Genomic DNA, 14,074 nt, shown 5'->3' on the forward strand with positions numbered 1-14,074 from the left:
GTTTAACAACATCTTATACACTCATTTAAAAAAGTAAATTCAATTTAACTGGGCAGCTGCTAATAGTCTAGTATCTGGTATCAACTGACAGGAACTGAACTGAATCTGATGCTTAATCTCCCAGATTTTTAAGATGCATATTCTATGAGAAACATTTTGTTTTCAGGAGTAGGAGAAAATAGAAAGATATGAAGAAAGAAATAAACATAAACATGAGAGAAGAGTAAAAGAGAATGAAGTAGAGGACAGTCTTGTTTGCCTTCATGCTTGACATGGACACTATTTTCAGAAAAGCACATTAACCAAGGCAAATTGATTCGAAACAAAGGTCTCCCCAGACAGGAGGTGAGTATCAGTTAAAGGTCAGACAGGTCTCTCTTCCTCTCTACTGCTCCTCAAATGCTCCTCTTGGCTGCACATAACACAGAGTTCACCTGAGCTACAGATACAGTCCTACTACAAAGTCTACTCCTATGAATGATAACAAAAAAGTTTACTGGTCAAAGTAGGAATAAAACTGCTACGACTATAACTGTGATGAAGAACTACAGATTCTCAATGAAAAAAAAAACAACCACAAAACCTAGAAAGCATTTAATAACAATTACCTGCTGTTACCACTCACCAATATTAAAGTCAGTTGAATTAGTCATTTTCTATGCACAGAAATTAAATATCCAAGCTGAAAGCTCAGCATTTCAAGAATGCTCACCTCTTTATCCATTGTTGCATATTCACAGATTCTTTCAATTGAAACTGCGTTGGTCTCGATTTCACATGCTCTACGCACCCAAACATTTAGAATCTGAATTACCTGGGGAAATAGTTATATTGGAGAATGTAGGAATTTGACTCCTGTGAGCTGGCTGCGATGTGGGTAAGCCATGACAGATAACAGACTCTACAGGTTTTTTTGTACTTCTATTCATTAGTATTTGTCAGCTGTGTTTCTGAAACACTTACCACAGTGAGAATTTGGACAATGTTAGGCTCCTTAGCATCACAAAATTGAAGGAAATTGGATGTTTAGTTTCTGTCTACATCATACTTCAGATTTATTTTAACTAGAAACTTATCAGTAAAGTTTATCTTACTTCAAGACACCCTGTAATGTGGTTCTCACGTACTACCTTTACAAGTGCAATGCCAAAGTAAAAGACTTCAGTGAAAAGAATTCTAAGTAAATGTACCCACATAATATTCAGTAAGTGAATAAGAAATCAAATATGAAGTATAATTGTACATGACTAAGTTTCCTATTTGGTTGAACAAAACACTTAAAAATTCACTATACTGAGTTTCATTAACTACTTTTTAAAATAAGTTTTAATAATTATTATTCCATCGAAATTCAGAAGTGGAAAATAATCAATGGGAAGCTTCCCAGAATTAATGCAATTCAAAGGGAACCTCTGTTTGCCCAGGGGATTTAGTGCTGTTGATGCCACTGTGTATATTCACCTACTCAGCTTCACTATAGGTATACTGCTCTTTTCATATGCAATGTGGTAACAGCAAAAAGTTTACTCTATTACTTACATTTAGAGCATAGGATATTGATAAACCCACTGTAGAAGAACTCACTGTATTTCCAGACAGTGCTACAAACAGTGCAGCAAAGAACACCATCAAGTTTCCCAAAAACTCAAGCCTGACAGATAGCCACCTGTAGTAAATCAAGCCAAAGAAAAAAAAAAATTACCTATAAAATTTTTTACAGCACAGTGAAGATACTTCTAATATAATGACTCTAAGATCATTATATAGCAATTTACCCACTTTCCCAAAGAGACAGGCACCATCATTTCCTTTTTGCATAGGAACTGGGGAGGGAATATGACATATCTAGAACTAGTGGCACTACTAAAACTAAAAGTCCTGCGTCTCAACTCCTGGCCAGCGTTCCCTTCATTCCTCATACTGCTTTCCCGCTCTCCCTGCCTGAAAAAGATTCAGGTATACCACTGAAAACCAGACATGAAAATCTTCTCCTTGCTAATCTCTGCTTGTAACCAAACTGAATCACAAGGGAAGCTGAGCAAATGGACTTTGTTTCCTTAAACCCAAGATTCCACTCTCAACATCCACCTGGTGCCTGTGGATACAGACACACGATACATGAACTACATGAACATGATACAGATACATGAACTACTGAAATGCAAATTTGATTTGTTCATAAACTTGCAAGAGGAACTGTTAGTTGAAATGTAGCACAGTCCATGCTCATGACCTATTTGTAAACTTTTTTCCTTTTGTTTTTTTTTTTTTTTTTTAAATATTCTTATCCCAGACAGCGTATGCACATTTTCTATAAACCCGATATTTTATGGTACATAAAGAAGAAATCATCCCAGTGCTTAAACACTATGCATTCATTACAAAGAGTGGTGGACAAATTGCTCCTGTCCTTGCTTCTCAGTAGCTCTACTCTGACTAAAGGTAAACACTGAGTTGCAGGATTCTACAGAAGAAGGTTCAGTCACAGACGAAGAACTGCTGCAAAGTACCTGTTTGAGATGAGGTTGTTGTAGAAGCAAACTAAGCTCTCATACACAACATCGTAGTTTTTTCTAATGAATCTCTCTTGGTGGCCAAATGCTCGAATTGTTGATCTCCCCACAAGAGTCTCACTGAAGTGGGAGATCACTGGAGCCTGGGATGCTCCTGCCAGACGTCGAATTTGCCGTGAGCTGGCAATGTAGTATCGCTAATGAGACAGTACAGACAGTAGCCAGGTAAGTATTCTCATAAGGAATTCCTGTAAATTTTGAACATGAAAGAAGTTGGAAGTGTCTACAAAAAAAAAAAAAAGGTATTCAAAACCAATATAGAAATAAAACCCAACTGTCTCTTGGGACATACCAACATTGCAATGCCGACATAACTGCCATATATAAATTACTGGTAAGGTTAAAATAAAAGAATATTATTTCCAAATTCTATACAAAACGTGCTGTACCACAAGGGGTGTGTAACAACCAACTAAAACTCAATATAACTTTCAAATTAGAATGTCCCAATTCTTTCTCAGATGAAAGTCAGCCTTTATTTCTTCCATGTCATGATGTCTATATTTCAGCTCCTTAGCAGACACTGAATTCAGGCCCTCTTTTCCTTCATCTATGTTCTTATTATAAGAGTCTTTAACATCTCTAATCCCAGACCATGCCCTGAGTATTAAGAAACAGAAATGCAGCCATTAGTCTTTCTGAAACATTAATTTTTGGCTTCTCATTAGCATAATTGAAACCCTGCATAAAAACCAGCACAGGCATCATTCTATGTACAGCTGCTGTTTCAGGGTTACCCTTCAACTTTCAGCTTTCACTACAATATACACCCAATTTCTTCAGGTAGCTTCAGCAGATTTGTTGCTGGGATCTCTATCAATATTGTACCTTCCCATAAAAAAGCAAAGTATGAAGAGATAGTCATAAGTTGTTAAAAGTTCCCAAGTATTACAGGAATTACACATTCAGGAAGTATTCAAATTTCCTTTCAAGAAGCCCGAAGATTTTTTTTCTGAAAACAATTTCAGATGTGTTTTGTATATATATCTATGTTTTTCCACAATAAAAAATTATTTAAGCCTGTATGCTTGATCGTTTTAGACATTTCACCACACACATCTAGAAAACCCTATTAAGAGCAATGCACTTACTTGGATAGTAAAATAAAAGTATCCCAGGGGAATAACTACCACTATGAATAGTGGTGAGGCAGATGTGATAACCAGAATGGTTCCAATAACATCTAGTGTACAGTTCAGCCAAGTTTTCAAGTAGAAATGGAAACAGACGTCCACTACAAATAAGTCCTGTAACAATGCACAGAAGAATCAAGATTTTGTGAGTAAATTCCACTAAAAACTTTGAGAAACCTAAATTAACTGATCTTTTAGTGTATTGCACAACCCATTCTTAGTATTATTCTAGAGAACACAACCATCAGCAGTCACTTAATTAGTAATGCATTGTAACAATCTACTTATGATGAGAGTGGGAAGCATTAAAAGTTGTAGTAAACAATACTTGTTTGTGCAATAAAGGTTCCACCTACAGCCAAAGCTGTACAAAGGCAGAAAATAACATTAACTTATGAAGTGAAAATAACATTCACTTCTATATGCCTCTGGGAACATGAATTTAATGTATTAACTAGTTTTGACAATAATATTAGATTCTGACATGCAATATCTTATTGAAGAAAAATACAGGTTTTTTTTTTAAAAAAAAACAGAACAGATTTAGGTCTGATAAACCTGCAGGAATGGTCTTTGATGACCTCTTAATGATCTTGGATAGGGTCTATACAACTTCTACCAACAACATGTTTTGATGGCTTTGTAAGAAAATAGCTTGAGACAGTTCTTTAAGTTTTATGCACTGGAACAGCTTCCTGTTGCTGGATACTGCAGTACTTTTCTTTCATATCATTATTCTTTTAACAGTGTTAAAACGGAATTAAAACCGAGTCACTCAAGCCTCATTTCCATAAAATGGGAAACTCTGCATGAGTGTTCCCTTTACCTTCGTGAACCTGCTGATGATCTGACCCACTGGATTTGTTTCAAAGTGCTGCAGGGGAAGGTGCAGCACGTTGTCCAGCAGCTGACGATGCAATGCCCGGGAGGCAGACAGGGATCCCCTGGTGAGCACATAAGCACCACAGCAAACAAGCAGGCCTTGGGAATGGATAAATGGAAAGACAGTATGAATGGCTGGGTTGGGAAAAGGGATGGAGCTTGTTCCTGTCACTGTTTTCTACCACAGTGAGCAAACCCATAGCTGTGCTTCCTCTCTTAGTTTTACAAATGCACATATTTGCAGTTTGGTGACACATCTTACTACTTCATAAGTATGATTTTCCTGCAGCTGTCTCTTCTGCTAGCACACCACTTCACATCCATACTGAAGCCCCACCTCAATGAGATGCCAAGAGAGCTTTATTACACATGGATGTTCCAAGAATTCACAGGAACCTCACCAAATTAAACAGCATTTTCTTCTACACGTCTGTAATGTCTCCAGCTCTCCCCAGGTTTAACTTATACTGTGTTGCACACCATGAAACAACCAGCATTATTTCTTTACTGACACATATTCAGGCAAATCAAACTTGGCAAATGGTGATAAAAGAGTCATAAATGCTCATCCTTGCCTTGAATGAATCCCAGAAGCCCATAGATACACAGCTTATAGTTTCGTGATTGTTTCCATTCTGTGAAATCACTAACTTGTGCTGTCTCTGCAGTCCAGGTGCTAAGCCAAAGGTTTTGTCCAATGCCCAGTGCATTCTGGCCTATATAAGCAGCTATGGTTAACCACATCCATCGCCAGTCAAAGGCTTGGAGGTATTTCAAGACAACTGACATTTTCATCTAAAACAAAAGAACACATGAAAAAAAGAAGGTACTTGTTAAATTATAAAAAAACCCCTCACCTTGAAAAAAAAATTACCCATAAAATCATCATCATTCTTGAAGGCAAATACACATTTTATAATAGGAATTGGATAAATTAAATTCGGAATAAATCTAAATAATTTCTTAATTAATTCTGATAAATTAGGTATATAAAATTTTACTGTGAAAAGGTTTCCTCTCCCAATAGACTCTGCTCTTTAATGAAACACATCATAGGCAATCTTGCTCGAGTTACTTTCCAGTGCCAGACAGTTACATATTTGGATTATACAAAACAAAGAAAGAAAGAAAGAAAAAGAAAATAAAAAAACAACAATGAACCAAACAAAAGTGGAATTCCTGACAGTTTGTATGAAGCAAAATTTACTCTGTTCATCAGTGGAAGTAGAAACTTTACAACTACCGCTCTGGGCTACTGGAGCCAAGGAAATTAGTATCAGCAGGAGAAAGTTCTCATTCTTGGTGTAGGTGATGACCAACGGAGCCAAAATAAGCTAGGCCACTTTAAAGGCAGAACTGGTAAGAGCAGATTCTTGGACTTCATTACAGGATCTGAAGTGAAATGAGCTCCAGTTGGCACAAACTCTTCTGCCTCTTCTATAAATTCATTTTTTTTCCAAGCGCCTATTTCTACAGTCTTGCTAGAAGTTAATACCTTCTTCAGCCCTTCACCCCACAGCTCTTATCTCAACTGAACTACAGCTTCACAAGAAGCTCTGGCTTTCTCCATAGTGTTTCACTTGTTCTTTTCCCTCTCTTGCAACTGGCAGATTTTTTTAATGGAGACTGCAGAAAGTGTCCTTCTAACACAAAACAATTACCATGCAGAATTTCTAGTCTCTGCTCCAGCACATAGCTGCTTAAATTTCCTCGAGACAGACAGAATGTTTTTCTAACAGAAATAAAAGTTTTTTTAATCATCTTCTTTCTGAAATATCCAAAACTAGGTCAGCTTCGATGTAATACGAAAATACAGCCAGCAGCAGATCATCAAAATAGAAAATCTCAGACCACATGTTCAAAATCTGGTAAAATCTGTAAGGTTTATTTTAAATTCAGAAAAGAGATCTAAGAAACAAAAAACTGCAACTGCAAAATAAGACATTTTTATAAAGAGAAATGTCAAAGCTTTTTCTATGAGTGATACTTACGCCACCAGCTGCAACTTGCTCTTTATTGTTAGTGCGTGGTTTCTGCTGACCAAAGGAAGAGCTGCAAACAAGAAACACTTTCAGATCTTCTTGTGAGTCCTCATGCAGAGAATATATTTATTCCCAAACAAAAATGGATGCTATAAAATCATGTAAATTTTTCCCACGGAGACACCAACTGTCCTGAGCTGTTCTGTTTTTGTTGTGAGAACAAGACGACAACACTAGGTATGGCCTTTTCACTTCCTATATGTGTAGGTAAGACTGAGTTTGCCCTGCTAGAGACGTGTGACCACCCTTTCCTGAGGCAATTTGGGTCTCTCTTACTGTTTGATACATCTGATTGTATGACTTCTGGACCAGGCTGGTTAAGCTTAAGTGACCTACGCTGTCTTAACTTTTTGGGTTGAGTCTCTTGTACTTCATCTTTGCACTATCCTGTACCATTCCAAATACAGTTGATCTAAGGGGTCATTCAACTCTTTGGGAGCCCATGAGTTTTCTTAAAGGTGGAAAAAGAGAAATCAACATTATAAAAAAAAAAAAAGAGCATAAACAACGTAATGCATAAAGAAGTCAAACTGCTGTCTGGGAATTGTGGGTGCACCCACATCAGAGGCTTCAACTGGTCTTCTGAAAGCTCCCCTCACTCCTTTCAAAAATACTTTGGTTCACACAGTGAAGCAGCCCATGGACTGGACCTCCTGAACTCATGGCATTTTCAGTGAACTTCTTTTGTATAAAGGGAAACCAGACATATGCTCTCCAGGGAACTGCTAGTGGGCATTCAGGCTTAAACCATGATTACGTGGTGAAGCACGGTGCCACAGCCTTCAGCACTTAGGGTTGTTCTAGCATTGCATCAGTTAAGCAATGGCTAATTGTTTTCTTTAATACCTACTTAATTTTCAGCAGGCTTTTTTGTTGCAGGCTCCTTCCCAGCTGTCCCTCTTCCTTTGAAGAACTCACTACAATGGAAAAAAAGCAGAGAAATCTTTTCAGTACTATACCATGAGTAGACAGGTACAGTACAAGAGGCCAGAAATAAAAAATGGGGACAAAATGATGAAGAGGTATACTTTAAATTAGGAACTCCTTAACTTGACCTAGTATTGGGGCAGCTACTACACAAGACAAACACATTTGTGACCAAATGCTAGAACTGTGACAGCAGGTAAATCTCCCCCATGAGCCGAGAGTATCCTTGGAATTCCATTCCTGCTTAGTGAAAGTGCTAGCATTCCTGCAAATATTAACATTAGTGTTTATCTCAAGCTTACTGTTCTTTTTGAGTTATTGAAAGGAGTCAAACACTTTTTTTCTTCCAGGAACTAATGTTTTCTACATTCAGCCATCCTGCTGAGTGTACCTCTGCTGCACAATTTTGTATCACAACACAGTGCATTCTTTTTCTTTCCCTCATGACTTTGTTCCCCCTTCCTTCTCCTTATTACCCTTTGTGCATGGTGGATGTTTCCTTACAGGGCTACCTCACACCGCCATCCCAACACAGCTAACACCAGACTGCCCACTGCTGCATTTTGCAATTTGCTGTTCTGTCTCTCCACTCTCCTCCCCATCAATCCCCAGCAAACATTTCAGAGCACTGGTACAGGCTCTGGCACAGGGCCAGCAGACACTCAATTTAGAGTTGCTAAGATAACTGGAAAACAGCATTATAAACATCTGTCACTTAGGTCTTAGAGGACTCTTCTGTTCATATGGATAGATTCCTTCTCTCAAAATTAAAGAACCACAATTAATCTCCTCCTGAAGCACATAATGACAACAGGTCAGACTGAATGGTCCATGTACCTGCTTTTTTCCCACAGCTCCATAAAGAGCACACATTGAACAATTCAGGTACAGAGGTAAGCTGAGTCCCAATCCAAGTGAATGACTGCATGCTTTTTTAAGGGATTACGCAATATTTGTTTACACTGCCTACTTGTTGGCTGGAAATAAGAGCCAACTTAATAAGAGTAGTAAAATTTTAAATATTTTTTTTTCTCCTACAAGTGGACCATATTCTCCTGCCCCTCCTGCTGTGCTCCATGGTTACAGCAGTCTAAGGTGATGGAAATGGGAAGTATCCAATACAAAACAGGACAAAATCATCGACACTGCAAGATCAGTTTGAAATATCCATAGCTACCTATTGGGTGATGAATCCTTAGCAGAATCAGGGAAGTTTACATGGTGACTAATACAATATGAAAAAGCTGAAAACAGCTGCATAAGGTGGTTTTATCATACTATTTGATCGGAAGACATTAAAGCCTGAGGGTTTTTTTTAACTTATAACCTGTAATTCTATAGCAAAACATAGACAGGAATGCTCTACATTTTCCAGCAATTCTCCTGTTCGTTTTCAGGAGGAATATTTTGAGAAGCTGAAATGAAAAGTAAAAATACTAAGCAAACACTGCATACAAATTTTCTCACCTTCCACTGGGGTTGTCTCTTTACTTGTACGCTCTGCACCGAAGTCTTGAACAAGCTCAGCAAAATCAGCTCTCTTTGAAATGAGTTCTTGGTAGGTCCCCATTTGACTTATTCTGCCCTCCTCCATTACTATTATAAGATCGGTGTGAGGCAGGACTGTGAGGTTATGGGTCACCAATATACGAGTCTGAAACACAATGTTTTCCATTTTGCCATGTAAGTATAAACATATGCTAAAAGCAGACATTCAGTTATGATTGCTGGAATGATATAATGGAGTTCTTCTGTGATATTGCTCATTTGTTTGTATACTTTATTATTATCATCATTATTATTGCTGTTATTTATTAACTACTTCTCTACAATATGCTTTTAATTGCCAATTGTAATGTTAAATTTTAAGCTCAAAGCTACTCGCTTTTTTTACTTGTATTTACCTGTTTCTTAATCCTTAATGTTTCTTACCTGTTCCCTGCTCATGAATGGTTTAAATTAGATTGTAAAGAAAACCCCTAGGTACTACAGGTTTTAACGCACTACATGTAGTCACGATAGTCTCAATATTAAAATCTGCTTAGAAGCCTACCATTAATAGGGCTCTTGCTTCTGCCAAATACTTATAACCAATGTATAAATACTCATACATTGAGCAGGTAAGCTAAGGAAAGAGAGAAGGGAGAGAGGCAAAGTGAAGGACATTTATGAAGCAACAAATGTAGACAAAATAGTAAGTGTTTCATGTTAATACATGTGTTTTGCAGGCAGCAGCCAGAGGAATAATCTGTACTAATTCACAACGCTGAGGAGAGATTTTTACAAGCTATCTCACATTCCCACATCAATAGTTCTTAAATGGGAGAATCTGTCCCCTCAGATTCCACTTTCCCCTAGGAACTTCTTTGTCCAACAAGAAGCCCTTCTTTCTATAACCTATCCTGGCTATAACCTGTTTGCTGCCGTGAGGCATCATGTGTGACCTCAAAGGGCTCTGCCCTGCCTTCCCTGTGCACACCACAGCACCCCTCAGAAACTGCCAGTAAAGAAGAGATGAGCAACTCTCTTATATGAGTCTTTCAGATTCCCACGTATTTCATTCTGTGCTATGTCTACCAAATAGGCTTCAAAATGGCATAATTAGCTGTGCTTTTTATTCAGACTCTTTATTCAGAATAATTTTCATCAACATATTAGGTGAGAGATGAACTTTTGCAGAGGGACTGGGACTTTTATATGCCTGCTGTATTGTACAAAGCAGTTGACAGAAAGGAAGCCATCCTACTTTACCTTGCTTTTTAGGAGACCTGAAGGGCCAATTAGCTTCTCAAAAAGATGTTTTCCAACATGTACATCTACTGCAGACAGGGGGTCATCCAGGAGATACAAGTCAGCATTGCTGTACACAGCTCTAGCAAGGCTCACTCTCTGCTTCTGCCCTCCACTTATATTGACACCCTAAGAAAAGAAAGCAAAGCCAAAATAATCCACATTTAAATATGAAATACTAATGAAGACCAGTGTATCATACTCAGTCCCATCATTTTTTTTCTAGGTAATCAAAGTAGATTTTATACTGCATACGAAAATAGGAAGGCAACATTTGGATTTTCAAGTAATTAGAGAAAAGTTTGGGCTCTGTTGATTATTCCCATTCCTAAATGGGCAAATGCCAAGTACTTTGGAAGATTAAACAATAACTTTTATTTACAGTCATACTGGCATTTTACAGCACTGAGGAAACTCCTGGAGAACAGGACAGGACTGACACAAACATCTGTATAGAAAAGAGCCATTTTAAAAATTAGTAAAAGTTCAGAGCTTGAACAGAAGTTCAAAGTAAGTAAGCTAAGTAAGAAGATGGGCTACATGTACTTGGTTGATTACTGATTAGTCATTAGTTTTAATTATCTAACAGATAGTATATGAAACCATAAAGCTGCAACTTCTCTTACTGCACTATTTCTGACACCTCAAATTCTCACCCTTTCTCCAATCTCTGTTTGGTCTCCGTTCGGTAACTGTTCCAAATCTGGCAGTAAAGCACAAGACTCTAAAACAAGTTCGTAGTATGGCCTGTTTAGATCTGCACCAAAGAGGATATTTTCCTGTAAACTGTCATTTTGAATCCAAGCCTGCTGAGAAACGTAAGCCACTGAACCCTAAAAAGAATTGGAAATAATTTTTTCACTTGGGCTGTGTGAACATACAAAATAGGACTTAAAAATAAATTTGAAATTCCAGCTTTGCCTCAAAGTAACCAGCAATTCCTTCCAAAACTTGAGCATTTTTAAACTGCTAGAATTTTTATTAAGTCAGGTAATAAAAGCAATCTGTGAATCGTCTATCATTATTATAAAAACACATATGACTTCAAATAAAACAGACAGAGCTGGGACATATATGCAGTAAAGTGTTCCAGGGAAAGATCACAGTGACAAACAGGCATCAGTTGTAATATCTATATGCAGCAAAATAGGTGTGCATTAGGTAGAAATCAAAATACAGTTTGATAATTTTTATTTTTATATAACATGCTGTGGAACACATCAGCTTTAAAATTTAAGATTACAGGATAGGAACCATAACTGGAAATGCTTCGAAACATTTTCTTACATTAAGCTACATGCCCTCTGAAAATCTAATAATCAGTTCTGCTTAATTTAGGTTTTGAGGAGTGTGCAAGGCAGGGGGACACAGACAATCTTACTCTTCTCTGAACTGTTCCTTCAAGTTTCTCCATTTCTCCAAGAACAGCAGAAAGAAAAGATGACTTTCCAGATCCAACCTGTCCCACAACAGCAACTAAAGAGCCTTCAGGAATCTTGACACTTAAGCTGGAAATATTGAGAAAGAAAAATTAGTTATCCTCTCTATAAATACTCCATCATGGATGGGTTGTGGTCACTGTAAGAAAGACTCTGTATTACACTTAGAATGATGAGAAATTATTACTTCAGTTTGTACATCTTTTGACTACGTACCATTTCATGAACTGCACTAATGACTTTAAGGATAAATTTATTTGTCTCAAGTTAGAGGCTGTGCTTTCATCTGGTCACAATTAAATCAAATGGGAGACAGCCTAAACAGTAAGTGGTCTTACTGTATTCTTCTCAGGCCTGTGGTTCACATTCCATCTTACTCTGACAATCAACTCCTGGACTTCTCGTGGAGCACCTACTGTAGCAAGTATGTGATCCCTCTCAGGGAAAAAATAGCTGTTTGGGGGAATAAAAGCTGCCCTTCAGAACCAGTGTATTTTGCTGCCAAAAGGAGCCCAATGTGTCCTCATAAAGTTTAGCAAACAAGATGCAGTACCTGTACTCCATACTCTTTTGATCCAAGTGTGTTCTGATTGGAAGGCCTTATGTCCCTTCAGACTACAGCTGGAAACACAAATGAGGTAGAGAAAGACTGTACCCAGAGACTGCACCAGAGTTTAATGAAGTCTGTATATGATGCTGAAGGCAGCTCATGACTGGACACTATATTGCAGGCCATGGTGGCTGAGATGTGGGGACACAGTGCCCCAGCCCTGAGACGAACAGGGTGGACAGTGTGGTGAGAGGGTTTTAACCTCTTCAGCTCCTTAGTAACATTTAACAGCTGTATAGATCTTATCAAATAGGTTCTCTACTGCACCCCAGGGTTTGGTTATGCCATGTCATTCCTAACCCTCCAGTATGTTCACTGAGTAGCAGTTTAGGCATAGCTGCATTTACACCTAAGAAATACCTTTGTTAAGAAACGACAAACAAAATGAGGAGTGTCTTCAGGCAAGAAGGACCACTCTGAGAAAAGCAAACATTTTGCTTGTTTGCTTTTTCCAAAGGAAGCCATAGTCTAATTTTCAGACTGGTATTCAAGGCAAGGATGCCTAAACCGTCTTAGCTTACTTGTAGGTAGAACAAAATGCTACACCAACAAAAGGGAGGGAGGAAAGGAGGGAGAAAAGGAGGAAGGGAGGAAGAGAGGAGGAAGGGAGGAAGGAAGGGATGAAGGGAGGACTTCCCATAAAAGTCATACAGTTCAGTGTTGGGGAACACGCACTTTCATGTGGTTCCTCTGGGAGCATCAGGGAGACTAGGTCAGATTTGACTTTCCAGAGCACACTGATCATGTGGGAAGCTCTGGAAACAGTAATTTATGTTCTTTTTGGTATGTAACAACGTGAAGTAATCTGAATCAGAGTACATTTAACCTGATCAAAATCTCTACAGACATCACATTCTGCCAAGGGAGCTCATAAAATTAAGAAACAAATACCTTACTTTTTCAAGATTGGCAGGCCATTTTTCTCCCAGCGGAAAGAAGCACCACTAAAACCAACAGCATGATCTATTGCAGTAAAGAAAACAGAGCAAAGAGTTGCTAATTTATCCCCTCAGTTGAGTTTCTTAATAATCTTCCATATAAAATGATGACCAATTAAAAATTAATAACTACTGCTTACTTCCACTGTAGTTTGTACTGACATCCTCAGGGTTAAGATCCTCAGCACACAGAAAATCCTCCAAACGGCTCAGAGAAACTTTTGTCTACAAAATGAACATACATACAATATTTACAACATGTCTGTGATCCTTGTATTTTTTAATAATATTTTAAAAGTTCTAGATCATATGGAAAGGCAGACTCCTCATCTTATTCAATGACAGACAGAACAGGTGTTTAGGTATTTCAGAAACATTTTCTTTAAAGTACTAAACAATCTAAAGTGATCAATAAGCCAATGTTTGTAGATATATTTCATCCTTGAATGTCCAGTTCCTCTGACTCAATTGGTTTGTTTTCATAAACCCGTGGTTTAGCTTTTTTTGTTTGTTAAGAAATAGTGCACAGTAAGTCTCTCTTCATAGAATGAAGAAAGACATTTTACTGTGGGTGCATCATGAGACGTGCTGGGACAAAGCGACATTAACTTAAGCCTTGTGCTTATTTTTAAGCTACTAGAAGTTAACCAACAGGAAAAGAAAAGGTTTAGATCTAACAGTATGCTAATCATAAATTAAATCAAATTAGGATGGGTAATTGTTCCCAGTGGTCCCCTCCC

At 37.9% G+C, this 14,074-nt stretch overlaps 1 protein-coding gene across 3 annotated transcripts in view; it reads right to left on the reverse strand.

The window, feature by feature from the left end:
* The window catches only part of LOC114058558 (multidrug resistance-associated protein 1-like), a 32,011-nt gene that overhangs the window by 4,349 nt on the left and 13,588 nt on the right, over positions 1-14,074 (reverse strand). For all 3 annotated transcript variants that reach the window (XM_027886027.1, XM_027886024.1, XM_027886025.1), the window contains 14 exons: positions 13,475-13,559; positions 13,293-13,359; positions 11,729-11,855; positions 11,004-11,180; positions 10,309-10,476; positions 9,025-9,211; positions 7,478-7,547; positions 6,580-6,640; positions 5,164-5,383; positions 4,533-4,687; positions 3,665-3,820; positions 2,511-2,710; positions 1,540-1,666; positions 713-814 (listed from right to left, as the gene is read on the reverse strand). In XM_027886027.1, the coding sequence (XP_027741828.1) occupies positions 713-814; positions 1,540-1,666; positions 2,511-2,710; positions 3,665-3,820; positions 4,533-4,687; positions 5,164-5,383; positions 6,580-6,640; positions 7,478-7,547; positions 9,025-9,211; positions 10,309-10,476; positions 11,004-11,180; positions 11,729-11,855; positions 13,293-13,359; positions 13,475-13,559 (1,902 nt within the window). The remainder of the gene's footprint in view (positions 1-712; positions 815-1,539; positions 1,667-2,510; positions 2,711-3,664; positions 3,821-4,532; positions 4,688-5,163; positions 5,384-6,579; positions 6,641-7,477; positions 7,548-9,024; positions 9,212-10,308; positions 10,477-11,003; positions 11,181-11,728; positions 11,856-13,292; positions 13,360-13,474; positions 13,560-14,074) is intronic.

Source organism: Empidonax traillii, unplaced genomic scaffold (assembly GCF_003031625.1).
Source record: "Empidonax traillii isolate 1590-97213 ecotype Southwest subspecies unplaced genomic scaffold, ASM303162v1 scaffold176:size2985712, whole genome shotgun sequence".
In the NCBI taxonomy this organism is placed as follows: Eukaryota; Metazoa; Chordata; class Aves; order Passeriformes; family Tyrannidae; genus Empidonax; species Empidonax traillii.